This window comes from Spodoptera frugiperda, chromosome 27 (assembly GCF_023101765.2).
Source record: "Spodoptera frugiperda isolate SF20-4 chromosome 27, AGI-APGP_CSIRO_Sfru_2.0, whole genome shotgun sequence".
Classification (NCBI taxonomy): domain Eukaryota; kingdom Metazoa; phylum Arthropoda; class Insecta; order Lepidoptera; family Noctuidae; genus Spodoptera; species Spodoptera frugiperda.
In genome coordinates, this window is record NC_064238.1 from 2,383,280 (window position 1) to 2,400,070 (window position 16,791).

General features: G+C 40.3%; 1 protein-coding gene across 12 annotated transcripts in view; it reads right to left on the reverse strand.

The window, feature by feature from the left end:
* LOC118263566 (teneurin-m-like) overlaps positions 1 to 16,791 on the reverse strand; it is a 432,136-nt gene that overhangs the window by 3,534 nt on the left and 411,811 nt on the right. For 5 of the 12 annotated variants that reach the window (XM_050705328.1, XM_050705325.1, XM_050705332.1 and 2 more), the window contains 14 exons: positions 11,803 to 11,970; positions 11,281 to 11,580; positions 9,208 to 11,028; positions 8,618 to 8,895; positions 8,313 to 8,544; positions 7,823 to 8,227; positions 7,401 to 7,736; positions 7,114 to 7,321; positions 6,685 to 6,711; positions 5,832 to 6,048; positions 5,093 to 5,269; positions 4,573 to 4,981; positions 3,970 to 4,222; positions 100 to 3,883 (listed from right to left, as the gene is read on the reverse strand). In XM_050705328.1, the coding sequence (XP_050561285.1) occupies positions 100 to 3,883; positions 3,970 to 4,222; positions 4,573 to 4,981; positions 5,093 to 5,269; positions 5,832 to 6,048; positions 6,685 to 6,711; positions 7,114 to 7,321; positions 7,401 to 7,736; positions 7,823 to 8,227; positions 8,313 to 8,544; positions 8,618 to 8,895; positions 9,208 to 11,028; positions 11,281 to 11,580; positions 11,803 to 11,970 (8,615 nt within the window). The remainder of the gene's footprint in view (positions 1 to 99; positions 3,884 to 3,969; positions 4,223 to 4,572; positions 4,982 to 5,092; positions 5,270 to 5,831; positions 6,049 to 6,684; positions 6,712 to 7,113; positions 7,322 to 7,400; positions 7,737 to 7,822; positions 8,228 to 8,312; positions 8,545 to 8,617; positions 8,896 to 9,207; positions 11,029 to 11,280; positions 11,581 to 11,802; positions 11,971 to 16,791) is intronic. The other 7 variants (XM_050705326.1, XM_050705336.1, XM_050705327.1 and 4 more) reach the window with 7 other exon arrangements.

The window sequence follows — 16,791 nt, forward strand, 5'->3', positions numbered from 1 at the left end:
TGTTTTTTTAATTTTGCTTCCAAGTTTATATTTAAATATAATAAGTTGTAGCTTTTATCAGAAAAAAATGCAGTAATAAGAAGAAGATCAAGTACGTACCTTTTCAATAATGCATTGTAATCCAGATAAAACTTCGAAATCTGGAGTTAATCTTGGTGCAGTTAGTTCTACTTTCGGTTGGAAGATCATGTTCGTGATGTATCTGGATCCCATCATCTTGTTGAGGTCATATCCATATAGTTGAAGCCAGCTGCCCAAGTCCGTCATGTAAGGAGTGTTCTGATTCCTATTGATTGGATCGTTGTTCTTAAATCTATAGATAAAGATATCTGTAGGAAGATGAAGCTTGCTAGCCAGATGTTCCCAGCTAGGAGTCATCCATTGCCCAACAACAGGATCGTATAAACGGCCATCTAAGTAAATCAGATTAGTGTAATCGTCGTATATGCCTCCCTGGAAGTCCACAGGAATATAAAACTCTGGGTTCGTATCCTTGACAATCTTTCCGAACGGAGAGCGTTTGATTTCTTTCACGATCTCTCCATTTACATCGAATACTACGAGAGGTGATCCATTTTGATCGGTAGCAACATAGAATCGTTGATCGTCGGTTTCAATGCACGTCAAGAAGTCTCTTTGATCGTATAGGTATCGTACAGTCTTTCCAGATTTCGGGAAGTGGACGTGAGTCACTAAGTTCGGTGTCTGCGGGTTGGCGTAGAAGAATTGGGTGACATTGCTCTTATCGTCCCTCCATGCTATCAATCTACTCCTGTCGTCATAGTAATACCACATTTGGAACTTATCCCTTTCAGAAGCATGTACGAACTGACCTCGAGAATTATACCTATATTTTTGTTCGCCGCGTCTTATTACGAAACCTCGACCATCATAGCTGCTGTATTCTACGTCGCTGTACTGGACAACCCGGTCCCCGATGTCGTAGCCAAGGTATCGTTTCTCTCCGTGTTCGATGACTCCGATCACGTTGCCATTCTCATCGTACACATATTTCCAGTCATCTTCAGATCCTACTACTTCCATCAGGTGTCCGTCGTAGTTATAACTAATCCGTTCGTTCGATGAAGTATCGCCAATCATTGTCTTTTTCGATTTGATCCTGTTTCGTGAGTCATATTCAACTTCAAGGCGGAAGACGTCGAAGGCTTTGATATTTATCAGAATCGTCTTGACCCTGCCGCGGTCGTCGTAATCCGTAATCGTGAAGTATTGTTTACTTGTGTCTTGCATTACTGATCTATTGAACGTGTTGCGATATATTCTCAAGTCGCTGAGTGCTTCAAGAATTCCTAGGTTTTGATTGTATTTCATCCTCAGCTGTGGCATTTCCTTGCTATTGATATTAACATCAATTGTGGAAAGCCGAGCGTTGCCATCATATTGATATTTGAAATGGGCGTTGTTCAGATTGCTCTTCGGACTGAATTTCATTTTTTGATCCTTGAGTATACCAGCGTGATATTTGTAATCTTGTCTCAGTTCATAGTCGGAATCCGTGATTTCAACATTCTTTACAAGGTGGGTGTTTTCATGGTATACATAGCGAATAGCCGAAGCTCCTGCCAGTACCATTTCTAACTTTCCGCTGTTATCATACACGTACACAATTTTACCAGATTGATGAGGGAAAATTTTAGACAGAATGTTGCCATCATCGTTGTATAAGATTTCGTAAGGATGACGGTTCATCGGGGAGAAATACTGATATTTGAAATAGCCCAGTGATGTCATGAGAGCAAATGTGTGAATGTGACCTCTTGGAGTGGTTAGATTTTGTAGTGCGCCGGAGTCATCGTAGTCTAGCAGATAATCGCTTCCTCTTGGTGTTGTTACCTTCAATGGCAGTGACGTGAACATATCCCGGAAGGAATAAGCTAGTGACGATCCATCTCCGTAGCGAATCTCATTCAGTCTGCCAGCCCGATCAAAACCGTAGGTTTCATTTAGATCACCCCAACTCCATTTAGTCAACCTGTTGAATCTGTCATAATCAAGCACCACTTCAGCGAATATTCCATTGCTGGGTCCAAACCTCACTGGTCTTGCGGTTCTGTCATAAGTTACGTTCAATAGCTCTACCTTATCGTCCATGAATACGGCAATAGTTGACGAGTCTCTGTCGTACTCTAAAGTCAGTAAGTTTTCACCGTTTATTCTAAGTTTACGTCCAACTTGTGCGATGGATTTTCCAGTTCTTGCTTTGTTTAGAAGTTTTCGCAAGAAATATCGCCATTCGAATCTATTCGCTAAGTCGCCACCAACTTCGGTTCGTTGTTTCGCTGGAATAGGGAAGCTTTCGCCTAGAATAGGATCGATCTCGGCTAGAACAGTGTAAGGCACGGTGTCAGTAGATATTACGTGACCCCAAGGCATGCTAGATGAAATGCTGCTATCTGATGAAATAATAGTTTTCTGTTCTGCTTCGCCTGTACGAGTATTAACCGAGGATCCCTTTATCAATATCGAAATAGGCTTCTTATTATTTTCAGTAATTCGGACAGTGGCGCCTTTAAGACTTAAATCAAAGTTCAGATTAATGATTCTACCAGTGGGGGTCACAGCGGATGTTAGACGGCCAAATTCATCATACTTGTATACGTAACTCCTTCCTGTGCTGTCGTATTTAGACTTGAGTAATCCGCTTGGACCGTAATAGTCGAAGGTAACATTGAAGTTGTCAGGAGTTCTTAATTCTTGCAGCATCTTCATCCTTGACATCTTCAGCCTACATTTCTGACCCTTGGTGTTTTCGATAGAATTAACTGAGGTGGAGTAGTCTCTAAGTAGGAATACTTTGTTGCCAGCCGCATCAGTAACGGTGCTAAGTTTTCCGTTGCTCGTGTTAACGGTGTAGGTGAATACGTAATTGTTCTCACCAGTCAAGATATTCCTGCTCGTTACATGCTGGCCGAATCTATTGAAGATGTAAATTTCTTGTGTGTCAGGTGAATAGATTTCGTATTCCCTAGCGCCACTTGCGTCCGGTATACTAGCCATTACCGACCGAATTCTGTAGTTGGCTTGATCTGCAATATGAACGATGCCATCTGGACTAACTATGACTGCTGATATGGTGTTAAACTTCGAGTTCGAGGCTAAGAAGTGATCAGCCTCGAAACAGTCACATCCTCTTTCTAAGCAGTTACATTTTGATTCAGCGCCAGCATACAATGAGATTTTGCCGTCGGTTGTAATCAAACGAACTCGATTTATTCTTTGTGAGTCGCTTTCAGCTACATATAGGTCTCCCGCTGAACCGAAAGCAATACTCTGCGGCATGACTAATGTTGCGTATGTGGCTAACTCAACATCAATACCAGTCATGGGTGAAGGACAATGAAGAGGTCTTCCCGCAATTACTTTTACTCGGCCGTCAGGTGCCATTTGTAAAATCATGTGATCGTCGATAATGTGTAAGCTGTTGTCTAATGGGTTAATGGCGAGTTCTGTGGGCCAACGTAAGTGGACTTCTTCAACACTAAGCGTGCCTTCACAAGGTATAGGTTTCCAATGAGCTCTATGCATGTGGTTGCCGATGATGGTAGTAATAATACCATCTCTGTCTACCATCCGAATATTCGTGCCATCAGCAAAATAGACAATGTTGTCTATGGAAACAGCTACTCCTTTAGGATAAGCAAGTTTAGCATCTCGGGCTAATGCTCCGTCACCACAGTGGGCTTCGTCACCAGGCAGACATCTTTCTCCGGAACCGACGACAGTCTCCCAGTTGTGTTCAGGGTCGCTGAAGTCCTCGGTGTTTCGGACCCTAATGATTTGATGAGATTCTGGGTCTGAGATGTACAAATTGCCGTCGAGAGGAGATAGCGCCATGTGGTACCGATAGGAGACTCGAGTGGCACTGAAAAATAAGAATGAAATAAATATTAATTTCATAAAAAATCAACACAAAATAGAGTAAATAGGTTTTAAATTAGTAATGCTTACTTCAACTTCACCACTGTTCGCACAGTTCCATCAGGGCTAATCTTCCGGACGAGATTGAAATCTCCTACGAAAATAGAACCATCAGGAGCCGCAGCTAATGCTACTGGTGCCAGAAGTCTTTGCCTGGAAGCAACTCCTGAGCAATCATCTCCACATTCCAGTTCACGTTGGCGACCATCGCCCATTGTCGTTATGATCACTCGAGGTTTATGTTTCAAGTAGACATTCGTTCCATCTCCCTTTTGTAAGATACCTGAAAGTGAGAAAAAATTAAAATCAATTGACTTCGAATATTATCCTTCCACGATCCCAATTTTCCTTAGGATCCAGTATAATATTTCATGTTCTAACACATTATTCTAAAACATAAATTGCGCGTATATTCAACGAGATCGATCGTTGTCATTGAAGAGGTCAAATATACTGAACCACTTAACAGATTACATGGCTTTGTACTTAGGGCTGCAAAACGGTTAGATATACTAAAGCCCGAAACGAGATGCTTAAACCGAGCCGTAGTGAAGGGCTTTAAACTGGGTTACGTTTACAGCTGTAGGTACGTAATCCGAAATCTACCCGCACTCAAAATAACAGGCTATTTACCTTCATGGAAGTTGTATCTATGGTGGATATCCAAATTCCAGCCACCAACATCGGATATACTCATGTCCTGCCCACTCAATTTGGTCGTTTGCACATTCCAAATGATATCTTTACAATCTGTGTATTGGTATCCAACTTTCACAAGTGCTGTTGTAACACCGTATACTCTTTGCTTGTACACATTGAGGCGGTTCCACGGATATGTGAACTTAATCACTGGATCAGCTTCGAAAGTTTTCTTGAAGAGGATACCTTCTATCGTTATTCTAAGATGGATAAGGGCCAATGTGGATGGTATTTTTTCGGGCGTAAGTTGTAGTTGGATGGTGGAAAGGTAGCCAGCTGCCCTAGAACTGTGATATACCAGATGCAAACCAGTTCCCGGAATCTCGAGACTTTCTTGAATGACCTGTAAAGTGTGTATTATAATTAGTTATGTCATATTTTTAAGTCAAACACTACTCTGTGATTTAATAAGATAAGGTTCCAGCGATAAAAGATATAATTATACAAATCGTACTTGTGACTCAGCCAGAATAGCGCTCTTGTCGGGACAAGCTCCCTGGAAGCCGTGTTTCCATGTGGCCAGGACGACTGGTTTCATCGTATCATAGTCATGAGCAAGGCAGGCTTGTGGAGGACCCATGTTGATCTTCTCATCCATTGTCGTCATTAGAACTGTGTCGATGATTACAACCTGGAAAAAAGTGTTAAAATTAAAGAAATTACCGTTTTAAAAATCAGTATTTTACTAGTAAGTCGCTAAAACATTACACAATAATCGTGACTGCTTTTCTGTATTTTAATAAAAAAATATTATAGTGTTTTTATAACTTACTAAATTATTTCATTTATGAAAATCCAAGCTAAAGTATGGTCAGTAAAATATTGGATTTAAAACGCCATAAGGCATAAGCGTGTTTTAAATAAAGTTTTAAGAAAAATAATTGAGTCATAAAAATTTTAACGTCCTAACGTTAATCGCAGGCTTGCATGTTTGGATTCAGAAAAAATAAAATAGCCTGTACGAAGTATGCTTGGCCGTTGTTTGAACATTTGAAGACTGAATCAAGCTTGTCTAGGATCGAATTCAGGTTTCATATGAGCAGTACAATATAATTGTAAATAAGATTCGAATTAAAATTTCAAACGACGTTTCATATTGAGGTTATAAGTACCAGATCGATGTAAGTTTTAGCTACTTGTTTTATACAAAGTTTTCACATTCTATATTAATAATACTTGAACAATTTATTTACCTCATTCCAAGGCACGTAGACGACCTTTGTAGCCCTTTTAAATGGCGCTCTTCCAAAGTTTAATGTGACAGCGCCACCACCATTCACGAGGAGATCAAACCAGCCATCTTCTCTAGTCAAAGTGAATCCTTCGAGAGGAGTGTCAGTGGACACTCTGACTCCAACCAGACCAGTTCCCAGTAAGGTGACTACTCGACCACGGACTACAGCTGAACGACTGCAAATTCAGGTGATGTATTCGTTAGTATAGTGTAAATATGTTGGTGATATCATTGGCCAATATTGGACATTGGCGTCAATTAGAAAGATGTTGGTGATTGATTTGATTTGATATTTCAAAATAATGTTCTAGTTAGTATGAGTGAAAGACTAGTATAAAATTACATGGGACTAGTGAATTATTTTTGTTATGTGTGATCTACTTTGTCTATCAAACAAATGGTGATTTAACTAAGGGACTAGAAGTATTAAATAGAAGGGATTAGTATCATTAGAATTTCGTTAGGATCAAAACTGTTTACAATTTGTAAAGGGTAATAAGTATTCCAAACATCTTTCTACGAATGTATAGTTTGGTTGTAGAAGACTTTAGTAAAGTGTTCTCAATGGTGGTTCTCTATGAAACGTCATAGAATATTGTTACAAACATTTAAATAAAAAGCGAACACAAATTCACAGGACACAATAGTAGGTAGCTAAATACTATAGTGGCACAACATGCATAACACAGATACATAGAATAAGTATAGTATGTCGCCAATTAAATACATATGTATATACTGTTGTATATAGTACTCGCAGATAAACTCTAAGTTAAACAAATACTATCCTACGTTCGATTCACAAGTCTTACCTCGAATTGAAGTGGTTCCAAAACATACTGCGCAGCGTTAGAGAAACCGAGAGAAATGACAGAATGAGTAAGTATTATTATTGTGTTAAATAATATTAATTTAGAAACAAGGAAGCTCGGAAACATTAGTAACAGCGACGTCGATACGTGTATCACATGCAGGTGTCGATCTTCTAGATTCAGTTGTTTCAGTACGAATAAATACGTCTTGTCATATATGTAAGTGTAAGAAAAGAAAGAAAGCATTGTGGTACACTCTTATAATGTAAATAAAACATTGGGATCGACTGGGGCACAACATTGCGTATCTTATATAACAAATATTTATATAATGTTTGTTGGCTTAGGATTAGCCGACAAACTAAACATTAGCTAGTTATTATTTTACGCTTAACCCTAACAGATAACACCGAACATACAGCCACTCACCTTTCGTTGAAGTTCTCCTGTTTTGCATAGTTTTGGAGACTACCTTCATCTATGATGAACTTCATCCGCTCGAAGAATGACGCAGTGATCGCAGGAGGTTGTTTCCTAAGGAGGATATCTGTGGGCTTCGGTGACGACACACAGAGCTGACTACCTTTGCAAATGGGGCTTAAGCAGCACTCTGGATCCTCGCAGTCGACAAGGCCATCTGAACAGAATAAATATAAATGTTAAGTTTATACATAACATTATTAAACAGCCTTACCAGCCTTGGAAGAAGTATATACCTTTGTCATTGTCTTTTCCATCGTCACAGATTTGTTCTTTGAGGGTCGTGCAGTCTGGACCGTCCCATCCGTCGAAGCATTTGCAGGACCATTGACCGTCATTTGCGACTTTACACTGTCCGTGACCGGCGCACCCTCGCGGACAGCCTTCCAACGTGCAATGGCGGCCATTCCAACCAGACACGCAGAGACAAGTGCCGTTCTTACATTGACCGTGGTCGCTACAACGAGCGTCACATAGCTTGGATGTACAAAATTCTCCAGTCCAACCAGGATCACATACACAGGACTCTCCCACACATCTTCCGTGTAAACCACAATCAAGATCACAAATCTCTGTAAAGCAAAATAATTAACATTGAATGTTCGATTTTAATTATTATTAACACAGGAGAAATATTAACACGGCTAATGAAACATACCTTTAGAACAGTCATCACCGGACCATCTTGCGTGACAAGTGCATGTTTGCGTATCAACGTCGAAGGTGCCATGTCCAGAACAGTCAGGAAGACATTGAAGAGCATCCTTATCCATAGTAGCACAGTCAACACCTTTCCAACCTTTCTTGCAGATACAGGACCCCTCGATGCAGAAACCGTGGCCGGAGCAAGTCGGGTGAGGGCAGTCGATGTCTCCACAGAATTTACCTTTGTAGCCTCTGACACAAGAACATTTTCCATTGACACAATGCCCATGACCGTTGCAATCTGGGACCTCGCATTCATCATGCCGTAGGGAACATTCTTTGCCTTTCCATCCTGGGTTACATTGACACTCGCCGTTGATGTACTCGCCTCGTTGACTACATAGAACTGGACATACACCTTGAAAATAAAAGGATATTTAAGAAAATGTTGAGGGAATCTTCAAATTATTTCTATAATCAGTTGTTTGTGTTGTGTTACTTACTCTTGCTACAATCGTCTCCACCGAAACCAGCCTGGCACTGACAATGACCCATGAGACATTCTCCTTTCCCTGAGCATCCGTTCGGACAGTTGTGCGTCATTTCATCAGCTATCATTGCAATAAACGAGATTTCTTGTGGGTCGCCGTCGTCGTTGTACAGAGATAAGAACCAGTGGCCTTGTTCCATATAGTGAGTTACTTCTTTCTTGATGGAAGGCTGCAAATTAAAGGCCTAAGTGAAAGTGTATTCCTTGTTACCTAGGGAAACACAATTTATTCATACTCTATTTATGATTAAAACTTACATGCGACGTTCTTGTTGTTCTCGCCTTGAAACCGCTGAGAACTTCCAAGATATGATATTGCGTATGTGTCGGTAAAGCGTTTCTTCTCGCGTACACGCCTATTGAAGCTCCTCGGGGTATCATGTAGTCAAACTTCACGTAACTTGCTTGAGTTTGATAAAACTGCATATTCCAGTAGCTATATGGAGGGATTTCTTTTGATAATTTTTCACCTAAAGTAATTTGTTTGAACGTCGTTCCGTCTGGTGGAAATGTTTGCGCGGGGAACGTTCGCGCACCTAGAAAATACAAACATGTTAGTTTACTAGGAACGATCTATACTGTACGACATGCGATAATGTGATGAATTGTCATATGCTCTGTTAAACTAGATAATATTTATTAAAACAACTACCCATTTACTTGTTATTAAAGCGCATGCAACTGAAAATTATAATGCCGTAACATATAGGTACCCTTGCAACCAGTGATCAGCATGCATATTAGTATGTTATACACATTTTTGTATTTGTACACAGAACCCCTAAGCTGTGATGAGTTTCGTGACCGTTAGTAAGTTATCTCTGACTTTTATTGAAGGTCTACCTCACCTTCCAGTATAAGAATGGGTGGAGGCTGAATTTTTGGACAAACGCATTTTGGTGATTCAGTTGTAGTGGAAAGTTCAGTTTCCGTTGTAGTTTCTGTCGTCGGCTCATCTGTTGTGGAAATAGTTTCCTCCGGAGTTGATATCTCAGTACTCGCTTCAGAGGTTGAGTCAGTAGAAAATGTTACTGCCTCCGTAGTACCTGACGACTTCGTGAGATCCTCAGTTGTCGATTCTGTTAGGTTGGATTGGTCTGTACTTGATATTTGATCTACTACAGTGGATGAATCGAATCTTGAAGAGGCTGTTGTTGGACCATTTTCTGTTGCTTCATCATAGAACATGTCATCAGTTGCATTGCTGATGCAAGCTGGACATGAACATTCACAGCTTCCACCTCTCTCGTTATCATCATCTGTAGGTTTATTGACTTTTGTAGAACCTTCTAAAGTAATAGGTTTATTGAAATTTGATGCTTGCGTTGGTTCTGCATCCATTGGTGTAACTTTAACAGTTGGTATCTCATTTGAGTCCCCAACTGTTGGAACAGTTAAAGTTAAAGAATATAGCTGCTTAAATGATGAGCTCTCTGCATCATCAGCAGATATGGTCAGGTTAATTAACACATGTTTAGGATTAGTCACATCAGGGAATTTAGTATCAGCGGTATTTACAGTAGAGTTTTCGTCAGCCTTTGTCGCGCTGGTAGTAGTCGTGTATGTATTATTAGTAACACTCAGTGTTGGTGTTGTTGTAACAACATGCTCACTGTGCGTAGTAAACATATTCGTGGTGTTAAGCATAACGTTTGTTGTTAAATGTTCTGTTGTTATAGTTTTTTCAGTGGAGCTAGTTGTTAAAGGCACTTCAGTTGTTAATTTTGTTGTCGTAGTGCCTTCTGTAGTTGATTGAGTTGTCACTTTGCTCTCTGTAGCCTCTTCTGTTGTTATATTTGGCTTATTTGTCGTTGAAGTCGTTTTTGACCCACTATTTTCACTATCGTAATGAAACTTTTCTAAATCTTTGTCCATATCAGATGAATCATTGGAATAAATGTGAAGAACTTCTTTAATTTTCTCTAGTTGATTTTGGATCTTAAAGAAATTAAGCCTTTCCATACCGTATGGACGAATCAATGAAAATGAATCACCTTGCATATCTTCAGGTTCATATGCGACGTTATCTTTCTCAGATTTTATTGGTGTATTAACGTGATTATTTATTTCTTCTGGGTATTCTACGTGAGTCTCTTTAACTTTGTTAGTCACTTGAGTTGTTATTTTAGCAGTTGTGGAAGCAATAGAAGTTGTTTCAATTGTTTCCGTTGTTAAGTGTTCAGTAGTTGTTGAAGTCATCGGAGTTTTTGATGGTTCCGTACTCGTAGAAAGCTCAAGATTATTTGTTAGATTACCAGTGTTAACCGACACATTATTAACATTGCTAGACACAAAAGCATTGTTAGAACCCACGTTGATTTCTTCGTCCCGCTGAGTGGTGATTTCTTCAGCCACACCATGCACTAAGCTAACAGTGTTCACAGAATTGTTTACATCATGCATATTTACGGTGGAAGAATCCTCGGAAGGAGCAGATTGCGGTAAAGAAGAAGCATGCCCATCTACTACATCTACACTTCTACGATGACGGGAGTGATGTTCCTCTTTACCTGTGCCTATGGTTGGCAAACTTTGATGCGGCCTCGCCATTGTTTTGTTGGCGAACTCCAGTGATGTTGCTTTTGATGCCGGAAACACTTCTGTTGGTTCCCCGACGACTACTGTACATGATTTGGGGTTTTGATACGTCCAGTTAACAAAATACGACGCTGTGAACAAAACATAAAAGTTAATCAACCCTGCAGTGGAAATACTGCCCATTGATAAAAAAATTAGGTTACAGTTTATAATATCATTAAGCGAGGTAGGAGCATTGGGAGTTCTTTGAAGAAAAATGTATTTCCGTTGCTGTCATAGAGGGAAATTTATTTTTGAATCCATTTTTTATTAAGAGTCGAGTTAATATTGGAGAATTTGACTAAATATTTTTAGGTAATGCATAATTTGTTGATGAATCTTACCTGTAATATAAGACGCGATGGCTAACAATACAACAAATAGTATTATAAATACAATGGCGGTACACTTCCACGAGCACCTTGAGGACAGGCCTTTTCGAAAGTGAAACCGTGAACCGGCTGAGGGAAAGTTCGAGGATCGAAGGTTATTCCTCACAGGAAGGACTGGAACTGGGGTACCGAAGGTCGGATGCGGCCGGTCTGACCGCTCCATTCTTTCTAACGTGCTCTTTTCTGGCTTGCCTGGACTACTACACGATGAGTTTGACTTGTAGTCCATAGACGGATTCTTTTGAATATCCCCTGAAATAAGATTTCGGTTAGATGTGGTCATCCATACTTTAAATAAGTTTCGATTTGAATTTATTGTGTTTCAACATTATTACTGTATTAATGGATCATTTTAATTATAAATGATTTTCAGTTTATACACATGTATCAAATTAGTACACTTATTACTATGATATTATGTGTAGATGTGTGTGTTTGTACTTATTCTAAAAAAGAAGTAAAAAAGGTTCTAACATTCACCTGAAGGCACGTAGAAGTTACCGGAGGGTGTGCGAACGAGGCAGGAGGGTTCGAAGTCGCCTAAATCCGCAGGGTTCCCGGTGATGCGACCGTTCAGCCGAGACATGGTCGGGTTGCGAGGCGGCACATCGGGCGGGAGACGCGAACCTTCCAGTAGACACCCTGAGGAAGAAACAACACATTCAATGTCTTTCATCCATAAAAATGATTATCTTTCTTCATAAATTTCACTCAAGTTTACTGTTTAAGTAAGTCAATACAATCAAACACAGCTTACATAGAGAGTCGTTGAAAACTTTGGAATATAAAAATAAGGCTCCAACAATAACGAGATACGGAACAAAAAATTCAAGCTCTTGCACGTTTATTGCTGTTAAAATAAAACAACCTTTTTAAAAGTTACGATAAATAAAGACCAGTCGCTGTCTTGGACACTTGTGGCAGTTTTGCTTCGTCCATAAAAACAACATAGGAGTGGAGTTCAATAAGATAAAGAATCATATTGACATAGTCAAGGACCTTACATGTACCTACTACCATGGACTCGCTAAACAAACAAAATTTCCTTGTACAATCCGGTGGAATTAACGTACCAGAACTTGGTCTTCATTACTACCGATAATCTGTTATCAAATGCCGTCATTTGTAAAGTTAAAGGCTTTTACAAAATTAATCAGCATGCTCCAGCGGTCGTGGCGGAGGCATTAGCACAGGGAAAAATTTAATTAATTCCATCCACGAAAATTTACAAGTTGAAATTCAATTAGGGGCGAATATTGCTCACCGTAATGGCCCGTAAACAAATAACCGTGGATAGGCTCATGCAAATGGATCAAAGATCGCGTGTTTCGGCTGTTCTTTATAAGGAAAATATATTAGATCGGGAGCTATTGGTCTAACCGCGGGGCGCGGCGGACTCTCCCATCGCTAATACAAGCTAATGGAAAATCGAAGTATTATCTGTGGCCCCGCGCCCTCGACGCCTCTTATCGGCCCACCATAACATCCAACTTTTGATCCTCTACGAATTTTAAAGATTCCTTCGAGCGTTAATTAATTTATTGTACCTCCCGATGTAGCCGCAAGAAAACTCAATTAATTTTAAAAGGGTTTTTGTGTTGTTTTTTTCGCAATCGATCTCCTCCACCCTCTCGATCACTACCGAAATGAAAATGGTGAACTTCTCGACAATGTCGTCAGCCGCCTTTTGTGGTCTCGCCCTTTGATACCATTCTTTTCTTAGCAATTAGAGATTAATGAGTTTCATTGAACTTTCATAGAGCGCACTTTAATTTGCAGTAGTTATACAGCCTTGGCCAAAAGTATTGAGCACCTATGAAATCTTTGAGTTTTATGCGAAATATCAAATAGAAACAAAACAAAATGATTTTTATATGTTTATTTTACTATTTATTAATTGAAAATGAATATTTTGTAAGTCCACCCTTTGCCTTAATTACGGCAGAATTTTTTTTTTGGTATAGAGCTAACAAGATTTTTACAGTCTTTAGCAGTAATCGCGTTCTATTCTAGGCATAGGTGGCGTTTCAAATCTTCTCTGTTGTTAATTGTGTGGCGCCTACCTCTGCGCTTTACTAAAACCCATAAATATTCTATGGGGTTTAGATCTGGCGACTAGGCAGGCCAGTCAAGAAGCTCTACGTTATTTTCCCGGAATCATGCTATAGTGCGGTCAGATTTGTGGCATGGTGCGTTATCCTGCTGGAATTTACCAATATCCATGTTCCTGTCGCCGAAAAGTTTCGTGAATGAAGGCAGGAACGCAGTTTCTAGTAAATTTATGTACTTAGAAGAGTCCATGCGGCCCTCTCACACGAACAATTCGCCAACTCCAGAATCGGTCATGCAACCCCAGACCATTATGCTACCGCCACCATGTTTTACGGTTGGTACCACACACTCTGGATTAAAATCTTCGCCCACCCGGCGACGTACAGAGGTCACAACGGGGGTACCAAAAATCTGCTATAAAGAGAAAAATATTGAGTTCCAGAAAACAAAAGAACTTCATCTATGCGTTTGGATTTTAAACCATTTTATATTATTTTATTAGGGCATTAAATATAGTTACTTACCTCTAAGTTAGATTCGTCTGACCACACAAAATTTGACCACTCTGAATTGGTGAAAGTTCGATGTTGTAAGGCCCATTTATACCGAGTTTTTTTTGTTTTTGTCGGGAGCCATGGTTTCTTCCTAGCGTCACAACCTTTTGGATCAGCTTCCTAAAGTCTTCTACATCGAGCAGAAATTGATACCTTATTTTGTTCTGACAACTCAGCAGCGAGCTCTGAAGATAATTTTTTCCTATTTTTTAACGACTCTCTCGGTAACTGATGATCCTGACGGTCTGTGGTGATGCGTTTGCGCCCTGTTTTTGGTATATTTTGATGTGATCGGATAGCATAGAATCGCTGAATAACAAATTGCAAGGATCGGCGCGAACATTTCACAGTTTTGGAAATCTCTACTTGTGATTTCCCTTGCTCATGCAGAAGCTGTACCTCCACTCGATTTTCTGAAGAAAGTTCGTTTCGTTTTGGCATATTACAACGATAATACCTATAACTTTGAGATAAAATACCAAAAACGCACCTGGATCACGGGATGTTTTGGTTGTGAAAAACTCATTAACAAAATATATAGATAAAGTAACCACATATCGCGCAATGTAAGATGAAAGAGATGGGATCGATGAGGTCATATCTCATTCTGCTTTACAACTGCTACTAAGCGCATTCTAAACGTTGTAATTTGTCGTAAGGGTCGATGTGGAAGGACAAATGCGGTAAGTCGAGCGCAGCGAACAGCCGATCCATCCTATTCTGCCGCCACAGCCAATGAAAAAACTAAATCACCAAATCCCTTACCTAATTTAGGAGGACAAGCATAGTCATTAATACACACGTCAGTCGTCGTGCTACTACAAAATGTGGCCCATTTATATCCCGTCTCGGGGCCTGGGAATTATGGTAATCGGACGAGTCGTGTCCTTTGTCTGTAATGGTTGGTAATTACCGAGGCACCTCCGGGGGCACTTCGTCTACTGGAGGGGCCCACCGGCTCGGAGAATTCGACACTCGTTACGCGAATCGTCTCAACTTTAAAAAGGGAACGCGATTTTGAATGCCGTCATGGGATTTGTCGTTGCGCACCCGGAACAAACTCACCTTTTTTCCTTCTTTTTTACTTTTATCAAAATTATCTCCCACATAGCTCACTGATTGGACCTTTTTAACTTTGTTTACGTAGGAAAATCGGTATTTTTTACTACCAACCCAGACTTTTCGGCGCTCACTTTTACTATCCCATATTATTTATTGAGACTACACTATGCATAAAACTGAATAACAATCAGATAGAGGCCACTATCCATATTCCGGTTCGTTTATTTTTATATTTTTCGAGCCATCTGGCATCCGATCTCCTATTTTCCGTTTAGGATCCGTATTTTCTTTCGAAGAAATCCAAAGCTCGGTTACTTATTGGAAGATAAAGGGGGTGTGTTTCGGCTCATTTGCGGCCGAGCTCGGGCCGAACAAACGTGATTTCTTATTGGAAACGGAAAAGAAACAGACCGACTTGTAATAGAGTAACTGCGGTTTACTCGCCAGTAAGTTTCGCAGTAGAGGTTAATTCCCTGTCCATTATTCCAGCTAACATTAACATTCCAACATTTTTTCTATTATCTGAAGAGCATCGGCGGAAGATAGGCGTTACTTTATAATACAAGAAAGTAATTTCGGCGCACATGTTGGCAGCCAGGCACAACCTGTCTAGTATATATCTCTCGGCAGGTAGTTTCATAACCTGCGACGTTGATGTATGAGACGTAAAGCACATTCACGTGTAAGACGCACACCGATAGAAACGAGATACATTTGGGCAATCTCTGAAGGCAAGAGACGCGGCGGCAACACGTGCTCACAATCTTAAACTCGTTACACGAACATTCCCGAAGCAATTTAGAATTTACCCCTTAATCTTGATCCTAACTCGAATTGAGAACATACATGCAAGAGGATCCTTATTTACGTAGATTAATATCACAGATAAGTGTACGTATCGGCATTCCGCAGTTGGGAATAGTGAGCGGGAAAAACACTTAAGCCATACGTTCTCGGTGGCGCCAATTCCCCAATTTCGATTTTAAATTTAGCACCAAAGTTGGACCCGTGCAATATTTATATGAGAGAGCGGCGCTGCGATTTATAGTTGGGAAACAATCGGGAACTTGGTCCGGCGTCGTCGTGACTTCGTTTTAATTAGTACCCATTCATCGTTGAACAATCGAGTGCTCGAACAAATCCATTATCGGGAACTTTTCGATAGTCGAAAGAGGTGTATTCAAAGTTTTGCGATTGCAAAGGGATCGAGCACGAGGGCTTTTGTGGATCTTACATTCTGATGCCCGAGAACTGTCTTCCGAGAGATTCCCTCCATTATACAATCTATAAAATAAAAGTACTCGATATTCAATAGATCCGCTCTGAAAACGGATTTTTTATTATTACAGCTTTGAAGAATTGGGTTTTCTTATAATTTCCTTTACGTTTTCGATATCGGAAGGTTTAGCAAGCATTATCGAAAAATTCGGAGGCATTAACGAAATTCAGCAGTTCGGGAAAGGAAAGGAAGGCCACCGCTATCTCCCTGCTACAAGTGGAATGGGCTTGCGTAATGACATTACGCGTACATTTTAATCGATGGCTCACGGTTGGCCGGAGCCCAATGCTGTATACATAAGCTTATCTCTACTGTACATAGACGGATTCATTCTATTAAAATTGATTGATTAACTTCCCGCATTGGTTTGAAATTGTAAAACAGTTGTACAAATAGCAGTTAAGTATATTCGACACATGTAGCGTTCGACGTTCGTGGTGCGTGCCTGTACGGGCGGCGCCGAATGTAAATGTATAGCGCGGGCAATGTATCATGTCAAGACGCGGCGGCCGGCTG